Source organism: Agelaius phoeniceus, chromosome 11 (genome assembly GCF_051311805.1).
Source record: "Agelaius phoeniceus isolate bAgePho1 chromosome 11, bAgePho1.hap1, whole genome shotgun sequence".
In the NCBI taxonomy this organism is placed as follows: domain Eukaryota; kingdom Metazoa; phylum Chordata; class Aves; order Passeriformes; family Icteridae; genus Agelaius; species Agelaius phoeniceus.
Window position 1 is genome coordinate 18864005 of NC_135275.1, and position 12933 is coordinate 18876937.

General features: G+C 40.0%; 1 protein-coding gene across 1 annotated transcript in view; it reads right to left on the minus strand.

Annotated features, from left to right (window-relative positions):
- MDFIC2 (MyoD family inhibitor domain containing 2) overlaps positions 1-10765 on the minus strand; it is a 42868-nt gene extending 32103 nt beyond the window's left edge. The window contains exons 1-2 of the mRNA XM_054640386.2: positions 10387-10765; positions 9643-9730 (exon numbers count right to left, since the gene is read on the minus strand). Coding sequence (XP_054496361.2) covers positions 9643-9730; positions 10387-10629 — 331 coding nt within the window. The 5' untranslated portion in view covers positions 10630-10765. The remainder of the gene's footprint in view (positions 1-9642; positions 9731-10386) is intronic.
- Positions 10766-12933: the final 2168 nt, after the last annotated feature.

Sequence of the window (12933 nt, forward strand, 5' to 3'; positions counted from 1 at the left end):
GCTGAGATTTTATATTTTATTTATTTTTCATGAAAAAATTTCAAGGCATGGGGGCTGTACTATCCTTCTACAAGTATTGGTGATTCCCTCCAGGCCAGAGCTGGGGAAGCTTCCACTGCTGTTTGGGATTTCTTTGCTCAGTGATTCCCATTTCTGATGGAACAGGGCTGATCATAAAGCTGGGGACCAAGACTGTGACGTGAATATCTTTCTAAAGCTCATGGGCTATTTATTTATTTATTTAAATAATAAATAAACTAGGAAAAGAAAAAATGGCTGCTTAGCTGGAAGCTGAATTGGATATAGTTCAAATACTTTATGCTAGATTTTATGTGCCTTGTTTTATAATAGCAATAGTATTTTTTTTAATAGTAAGCACTTAAAATATCTGCTGACAATAAATTTGGTCACCACGTCATCTAGCCAGAATGACTACCAGGTGCCATAATTGCTTTTTCCTATGATTCTCTTGGCTTTCTTCCCCTAATCTCATCATCTCTTATATTGTTTTACCCACTCCTGGAGTAAGCATGGGCTTCAGAGCTTCAAAATTAACCTACAACTTCTTTTTCTTTTAATAAGGAAATTTGGGGGTTTTTTTAGTATTTATAGATGAGGAAAACTGTTGAGAAAGAGAAACTGAAGAGACTTGAATTGACTTTTGAGTTTTCATTCTTTTATCTTTCCTCTTCTTCCTCTTTGCTCATGAACTTTCATAGTAGATATTTTTCAATGGTTCTTGTTTGAGGGGGAAAAGTGTAGTGGGTTTTAAATTTAGTTAGAACTTGAATATTCTGAAGGCAAATAAAACTTCATCATGGTATACTGTGTGGTTATTAAAAAACTAGTCTAGTGACAGGGAAGTCTGAGTAATAATCAACAACTTAACTTGGATGCATGTTTGAAATAATTATTCATATTCAATATGCTGTAGGAACAGGAAGAATCATATTCCAATTTAAAGTCTGGCATCCAAGCATTTGTGGATACATGAAAGCATTTTGGCACAAGTTTTAGTTGCCATGGGCATGTAGCTAAACACAATTTTTGGTGCTGGAAGGGTTTAACTTCTGTTTAAGGCAACTATATTTACAAAGATTTACAAAGATCACAAAGCAGAAAGTTCTCTAAATCTGATGTCTGAGTTTTCTTCAGTTGGAAGATACTGATTTGACCTGTACCTTACTCTGAAGAACTCAAGTGGTCTTATTTACCCAAAATCTACACTTCCTTTGAATTGCAGGTGCAGTGACAAAAAGCAGAGAGTGTTCCTAGTTGCATCTCTGCTGCAGTAGCATCTCCTTTCACTTGAAGCTGTTTGTAGACATATTTCAGCAAGACGAACATAATCTGTCAGTAATCAGCTCTCTCATGTCTCAACAATATCATGGCAATGTTTGTTTTTCTGTAGAGCACAGCAGTGAATGGTGCATCTACTTCTCTGTATCTGGAGCCCACTGATGTATTCAGGGAGAAGTTTTTCTTCCTGGGCATATTTCTGTGCTGTGTGTATTCATTTATATGTGAGAGAAGACAACATTATCATGTTTAACTGCTGCAATCATAAGCACATTAACTAGACAGATAATAAACAATCCATCTGAATTTATGATTAAGTTAATTGTGTCTGTGTTTTTCTAATGTGTTTATTCAGATTAAAGACTGAAATTAGAATGAGACTATATAATCAAGAGACCCTAAGAGACTGTTTGACTCCTATAAAATAAAAATTAATTTAGTTTAGGAGGGTAACAAAGATCTCTGCAACACTGAAATATCACTTAGGGGGTTAAGAGGCCTTGTGCAATTCTCTTCAAAGAGATGAATCTCAGGAGCAGTAGGAATTATTAAGGAACTCAGCTGAAACTGGGGGCTTCAGCACCTCATTTTTGTGTGTGCCCTTCTGTCCAGCAGGCAGCAGACTCCCAGGTTCAACCTTCTGCACAGTGCATGCAGAGGGTCAGGCACCTGGGATTCAAAAGGTGAGGGGATAGGTGAGGAAACAAGGAATTAAAGTTGGATTGGATGTTGAATCTCAAAGATTTTCCACTTTTTACTGATAGCTGAATACTTTCCCTGACAGGATTAGAGCCCATCCCTTCACTCAGGTGCCCTTCCCTCTGTCTCTGGAGCAATGAGCTTTAAGTGGTCAGAGCAGACAGAGACACTTGGGAATCTTCAAACCATGATATTGCACAGAGTGTCTGATATCTGGGGGTGAGAGCCTTCTTCTGGAAGGAGTGAATCTGAGTACTCTCCTATGTCCATGTGCCCTGAGCCCAGACCTGAAGTCCCAGATCCAATCACCAAGCTGTTCTGAGGAAGGGTTTGTGTCCAGGATTTTATTACTGATCATTTAGAGCAGTCACTTTTAATGTCTCTTTCCATTTGCACATAGTTCTAAATACTCATTTAAAAAATAGATGGAAAACAATTCTGTTGAATCTCAGCTAACAAGAAACATTTAAACTAATTTCACTTCTGATCTTGTTCTCTGTAATATCTTTCAAACACAGTAGACCACCAGCCTGCCTAATATTTAGCCCATCCACACAGCACTTTGTCTTGAGTACTTAGAAGCAGTTGTATTTTAGAGAATGATTGAAAATCTTCAGTCAGATGAGGGGAGGCCTATTTTTTTTCATAATCTAATTATATTTAATGTGAATATTTCATTGAACTGTGCCAATAATAAGGATTTTGCTACACCTCTGTATGACTGTGACTGTCAGTTTGGCTCCACATACCAGTGTGTAATCTCCCAGGCCTATAAAACACTTCCTGAAAACTGGCTGTAAATAATCCATGATTATTCTGCCTTCTAACTCAAATCAGGCATGCACAGTTTTTGTTGTGATGGGCTTGCACTGCCTCAGATCTAGCAGTCCAGTTTGGCATTTGACCCTTCCCTCTATGAACTGAGGTGGTAAAATGAGCCCTGGCTTTGCTCCTCCTGCTGCAGTGATGCCCTGAGATGATTAGTGCTATCTATTCTTAAGCATATTGGGACAAATCAGATTTTTTGCAAGCCAGTGCAGCTCTGTTGCTTTAATGGAATTATTCATCTCTTTGACACTGACCCTTAGGCTAAGATTTTCCATGCACCAGTTTGCCATCTTAAGTAGGAAGTGCTATGGAGGCCCTTGGACATGTGGGTTCTGCTTTAATGTTTATGATGCTGAGATATTCAACAACTAAAGAGTGTCTTTAGTGTTACTTCATGTTTCGTTCTACTGATACAATGATGGGCAAAATTCTGAATATTTTGCCCAAGTACATCAAAGAATAGAGTTGGTCTGGAAAACTTCCAGTAGTGAATGAAACAATACATTCAGGTCTTCCCCAGCACTGGCAGTTGAATGAAAGAAACTTTTCCTTTGTAGAACAAATTTACTTCAGGCAATCAAACCTAGATAAACATTCTTGTGTATTTTTATAATAGATATCCAGGATATCCACACAGAGGAGTATGACTTTAAACCTTTAAAACTTTAACACTATCACCCAGAGAAATCCCCTTGTCTTTACTGTACATCCAAAGTCTTACATCTTCAGGGATCTTGCAGCTCAAAGGTCAAGGACCCCTCAGTTTATGACATTGTAATTAGGAGTGGTGAGCTGGGGCCATTGCAGATTTCATATACTCCCTCTCCATTGGAAGAGTCTTTAAATCTGCTGTTTTACAACTTAAAGGAAGGGTTGTCTTCATTAATTCATTTGGTCATAGTCCTGAAGCTGACAAGGCATCTTCCAGGAATTTGAGCCCCCTGGGATCCTTGTCATCAGTTTTTAAATGTGCTCTTTTTTTGTGTATGTGGTGTTCTTCTCTGGAACCCGTCTGCTTGGATTAGAACATTCATCTGAGAAGCATTTGGCATTTTCTGTTACATGAAACTGAGAAGTCTTTCTTTGCTATCAGTCTTCTATAAAGCTTTTCAATGCAATGACTTAATTCAGGCTGAAAGAAGAGAGTGAAAAAAGCTTCTGGACCCAAGTCAGCAAAATTCAGGAAACAAGTGTCCAAGCTTGTATGTAAAATTGCATTCAGTGACTTGTGAAATTTTAGGAAGAAATTCTAAAAATGTCATTTAACTCCCTAAATGAAGGGATGCAAGTCAGATCAAAACACTCTGCTGAGAATAGTCTCAGCAAAAGTAAAAACCTTGTACTTTTACTCCAGTCTGCCCAAACCAGGGATAAAGCTGGAAGGTTGTAAAAACTGGGAAATTCCCTGAGTGTCTCCAGGACAATTCTCCTTCTGCAACACCAGTCTTGTGGCATTGTGTCCTTCCCACTTTATTAATGCTTATAAAAGTCTCTTCAAGCCCCTGGGTAAATGGGAGAGAAGTATTCTTGGAAAAAGGCATTTTTGAGTGCTGCCATATAGAAAGGGTTTCCCCTTATCCCAGGACCAGGCTGTGGGAAGTTTTGGTGAAGTCAGGAATAGTCTGCTCCTGTGTTGGGATGTACCACAAAGAAATGTGGCCCAGTCTCACCCAATGGGACTACTACTGGAATAAGGTTTTATTTGAATAATGCCACTACAGCCAGGTCTATGATAGAAGTAAATCTCTCTTTTCATATGAAATGTAGTCCTTTTAAGGGGTGAAATATAATCCTGAACAGAGGCTCTATTTACCACTTAAGCCCTATTTTATGGTTTAAGTGCTGACCTTGCACTGACCCTCAGTACTGGGCTGAATTTCACCCTACAGCAAAAAATCTGCTGGCTGGAGCAGTGGATTAAAGAAATTGGGGCTAGACTTTTTACTATTTGCAAGACAATGAAAACAGGCTTATTTTAGACAAAAATGTTTCTGATTTATGAGAATTTTAGTGCAAAAAGGGGCTATTTTGGAGAAAGTCTTGAGATTAGACTTTCAGTTATATTTTTGGCAAGAGAGCAAGGAAGCCATTTCATTAACTTTTCACTGGAAGTTATATATGGAGGGCATTTGTGTACACAGCTGGGCAGCATAAAACAGGAGGGCTTTGTGTGAAAATATCCTGAAATGAAATTTCATTTCTGTGTGACTTGGATCTGCGTTCCTGGGCTGCCATGGCCAGTTTGGGATGAAACCATGGGAGGGCAGTGTGAGGCCCTCAAACATTTTTTTTTTCCCCCCCTTGTGTTTGCAGTGGATGCAGAAATAGTGAACAGACCGCTGTGGTCCCTGTGCAAAATCAGTGTCACCTTTTATAGCTTTGTGTCCGCCAGATAAGCTCCCGCCTGCTCCCACGTTTCCATATGGCTGCAATCACCGAGTGATACCAAGAGATTCGTTTGCAAGGAGCTCCAAAAGCCACATGCTGAGGCTGGTGTGAATTTAGCTCTGCTTTGACCTCCCTCCTTTCCCAGCAGATGGCTGCTAATCTGGCCCTAAATCACTGCCATGGTGCAAGGAGCCACTGGCCTGTGTGGAAAGGCAGGGCTGTGGCTGTGTTGGGCAAGGTGGGACCATCCCGGAGTCATTCCTGGCAGTGCTGCTCATCCTTGAGTGCTGCCTTTCTAAAGGCATGTCTGGTGTAGCTTCCAGATTTTACAGGACCCTCTAAAGGCCATGTTGGGTTAGGGGCCCAGAGATTTTTGTTGTTTGGGGTGTGAAGATCTGCTTGTTGCTCATCGAATCGCAGAATTATAGAATGGTTTGGGTTGGAAGGGACCTCTAAGGTCCAGTTCCATCCCCTGCCATGGGCAGGGATGCATTTCACTATCCCAGATTGCTCCAAGCTCCATAAAACCCAGCCTTGGACACTTCCAGGGAAGGGGCTGCCATAGCTGCTCTGGGCACCCTGAGCCAGGCCCTCACCACCCTCACAGGGAAGAATTTCTTCCTAACACCTGATTTAAATATCTCCTTTTTGTTTTATTTTATTTTTAAGTTTTAAAAAGCTCCCCACTTTTTCTGTCACTCTCTCTCCATGGAATCTTGTGAGTGCATGAAGCAGGTGGGGATGCAAGACCTTGCAGAGGACATTTCTCAAATATTATCTTCAAGTTTTATTGGCTGTTCTTTATTTATACGTGTCATATTCTAGGCACTGTCATTTATGTTATTTTGTGCATGTCAGGGCAAAATGTGCATAAGTGGGGACAGCACATGCATATTCCTGCTCCAGTTTTTCATGGCAGATAGATAACTTTCAAAGAACTTCTTTGCTAATGAACCCATGTTTCACTCTGCCCTGATGTTTTGTAGGCACTGACATGGGGATTTCTATATCTCCATCCAAAACCAACTCCCATCTCCAGCAAGTCCCCTTTTCTTCTCATGGAAGGGAAAAAAGCTCCAATAATAAGTCTCCTCTCCTACACAAAATAGGAGTCATTGTCTGGTTTTGCTGCTGTATCCCAGGCTTTCCTTGGGTTGGTTCACACCAGAGTTGAGGTCAGACAAGCAGAGCTGCCTTTTCTCTGTGCTCACTCGTACAGATTCTGCTTGATTTGCATGTGATGGTCTGATGCATACCCTCCAGATGCAGGGTTTCTCCTCTGTTGTGTGTTCTTTAGAAATAAATAGTCCTGAAGAATATTCCATACTATCAGAAAACATTTCTGGTGTATATATTCCTTACCCTTAGACGTCTTGGAATAGGACTGTAAACATTTCACCATCCTTGTTCTCACTTTCATCTCTGGGAGTCTTTCATGTTATCCACACCTAGAGTTCAATGCTAAATGCCTCAAGAGATAGAGATGTTGTGGGACTTTTAAAGTCTAAGCTAACCTAGAAAACACATTTAACACTCTTCTCCCCTGTTAAAATTTTGATTACTATTTAATTATGGTTCTACATTCTGCAGGTACTGTAGAGGACCCTTCACCAGTAAAAGGCTCGTAGTACAAGAAAAAAAAGAAAAGGAAAGGATAAATTTGTCATTGTCCTTAAAAAAAAATACAGACCAAGGCCATAATTATGATTTCCCAGACTGTGCTGACTTGTGCAACATTTTTGTCCCTATGCCATCTTTAACTGCCATCAGTTTCCTAGTGCACCCCTGACAGGGGTGTGAGGGCACATCACTGGGTAAAAATTACTTATTTAGAAGCAGAGCCATGAGCTGAACTGTTTGTACTCATCTTGCTGATAAGATACAAGCCTAGATGCCCAGCCTACTGTTTTTCTCTAATACTTCTGACGATGCTGGTTTGGTTTCTGTTTTGCTTTGGGAAAGTTCTCCCTCAGAACAAGGCTTTGATTTCTGCTCTTAGAGGGTTCATGACAGAAATAAATTATCTTGTTCCAAGAAAAAGTAGAAGATAAATAACTGGCAGCCAGATCAAAATCCCTCTGCCCTGATTAAACAGTTTCTAATGCTGAAAGACAACAAAAATGTATAGATACCTTATTTTGCTGTTGACCCACTGTACAACCAGCCCATGAGCTTTTACTTTGCAAAGCATTAGGAAAAACTGAAGTCTAGGAAAGACACTAAAACCACAGCCTAGTTGTTTATTTCTGATACTATGTGGTTCATGATTGTTTCTTTTAGAAGGAACAAATAATCAATACAAAACCATGAATAAAAATAACTTTTCTTTAACACTGGATGCTAAAAGAACATATAGTCTTCTTACTGTGCCTGATGGAAACAGTACAAGTCTGTTCTCCACAATTCTTTGTTTATTGGAATGCCTGAAATCTATACATGAGGTATTTTTAAAACATTTAAACATAGAAGTTAAGCTTCTGCTCCAGACAATTTGTTTCACCATATTCTAAAATCCCAGTGCATACCACAGAAGTGCTTAAAGCAAAGAAACAACAACAAATTTTTTTAAAAACAAACTTCAATTTAAGATAAAATAATTTCCATATTCTTATTTCAAGGAAAACTTGCTTTCCTCATGAGACACATTCAGTTATTGACTCAGCTGCTGTAGGAGATGTTCAAGGCCCAATTCTGCTCGGTGGCACTTTGGAAAGGAGAAGTGCCAATAGTCAACACTTGGCTCTTTCTGTGAGATTGCAGTTCCTCCAAGCACAGAACAATCAAAATGTTGCTAATGATCCTGAAAATCTGCATAGGGTCTCTCCATAGGAACTGGAGGAATCAAACCTTGTGAAGTAGCCTAGCTGAGTGGAACGAGCTCAGGTAGCATGCAGCTGTGGGGGATGCACCTGGCTCCTGGAGGAGGTCTGGACCAGAGCATAAATCACAACATGGGACTCTGAGGGCCCTGCCATCACTCTTACCCTGTTCAGAGACATGGCAAAATCCTTTGGACTTTTATATCCCTTTGTAGAGTCGCAGATCTCTTGTGTTTTACTCCATAGGGATGGAATAAATACTCAGTTCAGTTACATGTTTGCTGTTTGCTCACTCAACTCTATCTCTCCCTGGGACACTCAAACTGCAAAGTTTCTGCTTGCTGAGTTGTTGTTGTAGTTAACTGACCCCTGGCAAGCAGAGGACTTTGGGTGTCCAGTCAAGCCAAGTCTGCAGGTTGGTCAGTGAGCCCTGCTCCAGTGGGAGCTTTTCATTCTGTGCAAATGCTGCAAAAACATGGAAGGCTACAAGGCAGGGACATTAATTCGAGCCCGCTTTGCTCCAAACTCCTTTGCAATTAAAAGATCTAACGTACATCTAATGACATGAGCTGAAAATAGTGATGCACATCTTTCAGATGATAAAACAGTGGCTATAAATGTGCCTGTTGCCCAATACCCCCGTAGTTGGCGTTTTCAAAATATGAGGTCACTTGTTGAGTCTCCCCAAAATGATTTTTTTTAGGATTAGAATACAACTTTTCTCATTAAAAAGCATAATTTCCACCCAGCCATGGACATTTAATTTCTATCTTGTGCATCTTGAAAGCTTACTCTTGGAACTTCTATTTAATTCAAATCCCACTTGTCTGTAATAAATGCAATAAAGGGATTTCTGCTATGACCAACAACTTTGCATAAAGATGTAATAAGCTACGTTCTAACTTAGCAAATCAAATTTTTTCAGCAAGAAATATATCCTAAGAAGATTCCTTCATTATGGGTAGAAACAATAAGGAAATCTTTGCAATTTTTTCAATGTTAAGAAAAAAGCAGCTTAAAAAATAGAATGTAGTATTTGAAATAGTAGTATTTGTTGCAAATTAGCTACTTAACACCATTTCTTTTTCATCCTTTTAAACCTGAAAGGTCCTCCTGCTTGGCTTTTATGACTTGTCTACATTTGAGGGTCAAAGTTGCTGTACATCCAAAGCGCTGACAACTGATGTTATTTTATTCTAAGATAAGACACTCCCAAATCTGAAGATTCAGGCTTGATCTTTACTCGTGTTTGAGAAAATAATTATTAATAATATTAATCCAATTCAGTAGCTGTTTTAGTTGCTAAAAACTTTTCATCAAAAGTAAGATGATCATCCATACTTATTGCTCAGGTCAAATGAAACTTTCCCAGGAATGCAAGGACATTAGAAAAATGAGCTTTCAGGTTACTTTAAAATTTGATAATTTAGGCCTTTCTGTACCAAAAGAAATTGTATGTGCATATTGAGCAAAAGTCAAGCTATGGAATTTTTATGGTAGAAATTTCAGGCCCTATTCAAGCCTATAGGCTATTTTCTGCCTATTTTTTTTTAAGAAAAAGAGAAATGTCTGAACACAAACTAGTAACTAATAACTCAAAGTAACTTACCTTTTTTCAGCCAAGAAATATTTTGCTTTTCATGTTCAAAACTTTCAGCTGCTTTGATTTTTACCTTGTCTGTCTCGTCCTCTGACATCTGTGGGAGAGAAAAGAATTTGAGGATGTCAAGTTCTCGTAAAGAAAGTTTGACAGAGAAAGATGTTCTCTGTTTAGGTTCCTGCCATAATAAATTGTGCATACTTACACAGACACTTTTTCCCCCTGCAGATTATTGATACTACATAATATCTGAGCCGTTGAATTTATGTTCTGTCCCTAAATGCTTTATCAATATTACATGGTTGCTGTTTGCAGAGGGATGCTTTTGTAATGTAACTATAAATTACATTATGAAATAAATTATAAGCTCAAAGCATGGTGGTAATAGATAAACACATAACACATAGAATAGGTACAGTGAGGCTGGGGAGGAGGCACCCAGGCTGCCTGTTTATTGTGGCTCAAAGTTGCTGTAAAGCCTGCTGTCAGAGAGCTATTATTAAATAAACAGTAATAAATATTTATAAAGGCAACTTGAACAAAGTGTACCCCCCCCCCAAAAAAAAATCTTTACTGCCACTTGCACCAATTTATTTGCGGTAGAATCCCGAACAAGTCCCCGTACCTGAGGGCATTACGTGCACAGCCCCTGCACTGTGGCTTGTGCTAGGAATAAGATTAGGCAGCCTGGGCTTCTCCTAACTGCAGTCAGTGGAAATAGAAGGCAGTAATCTCGAGCATTTCTGGTTTTACCTGTATCTCCCACCCGGGCACAGAGCAGCAGGGTTCAGGCGCCGAGCAGAGGAGCCTTTGGCCGGATCCCTGGCTGGGTGTTGGTGTCCAGCATCCCCACACACAGCAAAACGAAAGGATGAGCAGTGCACTCCCTGCCTGCCTGCTGTGTGGTGCCAGATTTGTCTTGCTGCCAGCATCAGCCAACTTACTGCTGAGGGTTTGGGGCTTTTTCTCTTCCCCCCCCCTCGTTGTTGTTTGCATTCACTTCTAGAGCTGGGGAGGGAAGGAGGAGGGTAATGAGTATCCCAGCAGTATTGGAGTGATTTAAAGAAAAATATCAGAAGCTTCTCAAATAGAAAAAATTGGTTTGGAAATGTTATTACTGCAGTTCATAACCCAGTGAATCTGTGAGAGGAGGAAGAAAATAGAAAGGGAACCAGGAAATTAATAGCAACAAATCAGATAAATGTGCGATGGTTTGGGCTAAATATAAGTTAAGATACCGAAGGATATAGAAATTAGACACTAAATACCTATTTACAGCTGTCACTTTGGCAAGGGAATAGTCTCAGCCCGTGGGGGGATGAGTGTTGTGACCCTCCCCAGCTCAGCCCTTCCCTCCTGTGCCACGGGGCTCAGTGGCCCCTGCTGGGGACAGCACAAGGCTGAGTGGGCTTGGCAGCAGCACAAGGGACCACCTGGTTGGGCTGTGCCACACCTTGAAGTCACTACAAAGTTCAGTTTGTTAGTTGGTTTTAAAAATTCTCTTGCCACAGTTACCAGCAATATTTCTCTACTGGTAGTAGGAGTAAGATGAAGCCTAAAGAGAAGATTATTTTAGGGTGCTCAGGCATTTAATCTTTTCATATAGGACAAAAAAAGTCACTCTGCTTCCCAGAACTGAATTTTGAAAGGGTTGGTTGTGGAGTACATGCAGAATTACTCATTTATCATAGTTTTTAAGTGATATTTACAAAATTTCAAGCAACATTTGTCACCAGATACTATAATCCAGGATTCCAGTGCTTAAGTGTGGCCAATAAATAATAACATATTCCCTTTGTTATGACAATTATCTTCCTCTATTCTCCCATCACATGTCATTCTTGCTAGCAAAAAAATGTTTTCTTTCTTTTTTTTAAAATCTCCTGTGCCAGTCTGACTGAGATTCTTCTACCATCTTTAGCTAATTGTGACCTGCATGCTAAATGCCTACTTACCTCTCCAAATTGCAATGATTAGTCTTGCATGGTTTGAAAACCTATTTTAGCAGGGTACTTCAGAAACAATTGCAACAAGGTGGGGGGAAGCTCTAGGGGTAGTATTTTAAGATCTTTGTTCCATTCTCCTTGGATGCAGCTTTAAGAATTATGTATTTTCAATTGCAGTTCCTCATTCTCCCAGAAACACCTATTTTTCCATGTTGTTGCATCTGCAATGTTTTAAGTTTATCAGTGGTGCTGGCTCTTCAGCTGGATTTGCCAGGCTGTGGAGCTCCTGGTGGATCCTAATAAAATCACCTGGGCTCCACACAGAGCAGTCTGAACCTCTCTGATTGTAGCTTGGATCTGGTGCTACTCTGCATTTCAGAAGCCACTGTTTAAAATTAAGACATGGGTGGTTTCCAAACTAAACTAGAGTGAAAGTTCCCTAGTTCATCTGGCACATCCTCGCTGTTTTTCTAGAGGTTTTAACAAAATCCTAATGCCTTTCCCGAAGAAAGTAAAACAGATGAGGAGAAAGCCCTTGTAAAGCCACAGACCTGAAAACTGCTGTGGCTTGAGATAACAGCCCCTGCAGTCTTGTCCTTCAGGGCTTTTGTCACTTAAATTCCCTTTGAAGCCAGCAGCAGCCAGGACTGAGCCTGGGCTGAGCCTCCAGGAATGTGAGCAGCCAGTGGTGCTTGAAGACAGCTGAATGTATCCCCCAAACCTTGACAAATTCCAATTTGTCAACACCAGCCAAACACAGGCCTGACTTTCCATTGGGTTTTATACCTTTGTGTTTGAGCATTAACCAAGGTAATGCAGATTTGTGCTCTGGGATGCTCTCTTCACCTGCTGTCCTGAGATGCCCTGCAGGACCCCCAAGTGCTGGTAGCTTGTAAACCTACAGAAGTTACTGAACATGAAATAACCCACCAGTCACTTAGGAAAACATTAAATAACTTTCTTAGTCTTTGTACTCTCCATTACTGATATTCAATTAATGGTCCTGATGTTTTTCAGTCCAGGAATATTAAATGTAACCTTTCATGATCTTGATCAGCTCCAGTTTTCTACTGAGACATGTTCCTGTGCGCTATTTTTTGCTTCATTTAATTAAGTTATTTTGGATAAATGCATCAATATTTCTGTTTCCTAATCAATCTTAAAGTAGTTAGAGGAAAGGCAACCTTGCCATACATCCTCAGTAATGCCAGGTTTTGCAAAGGAAGAAAAAAACATTATGAGAGAAGGTTATTAAAATATTGAGTAAACTTGTTTCTGTTAAAGCTGTAATTGAATTTTTAAAGCCCTGGCCGATTTTAAACACCGAACTTTAGTTTATGGTTTGATAATTCAT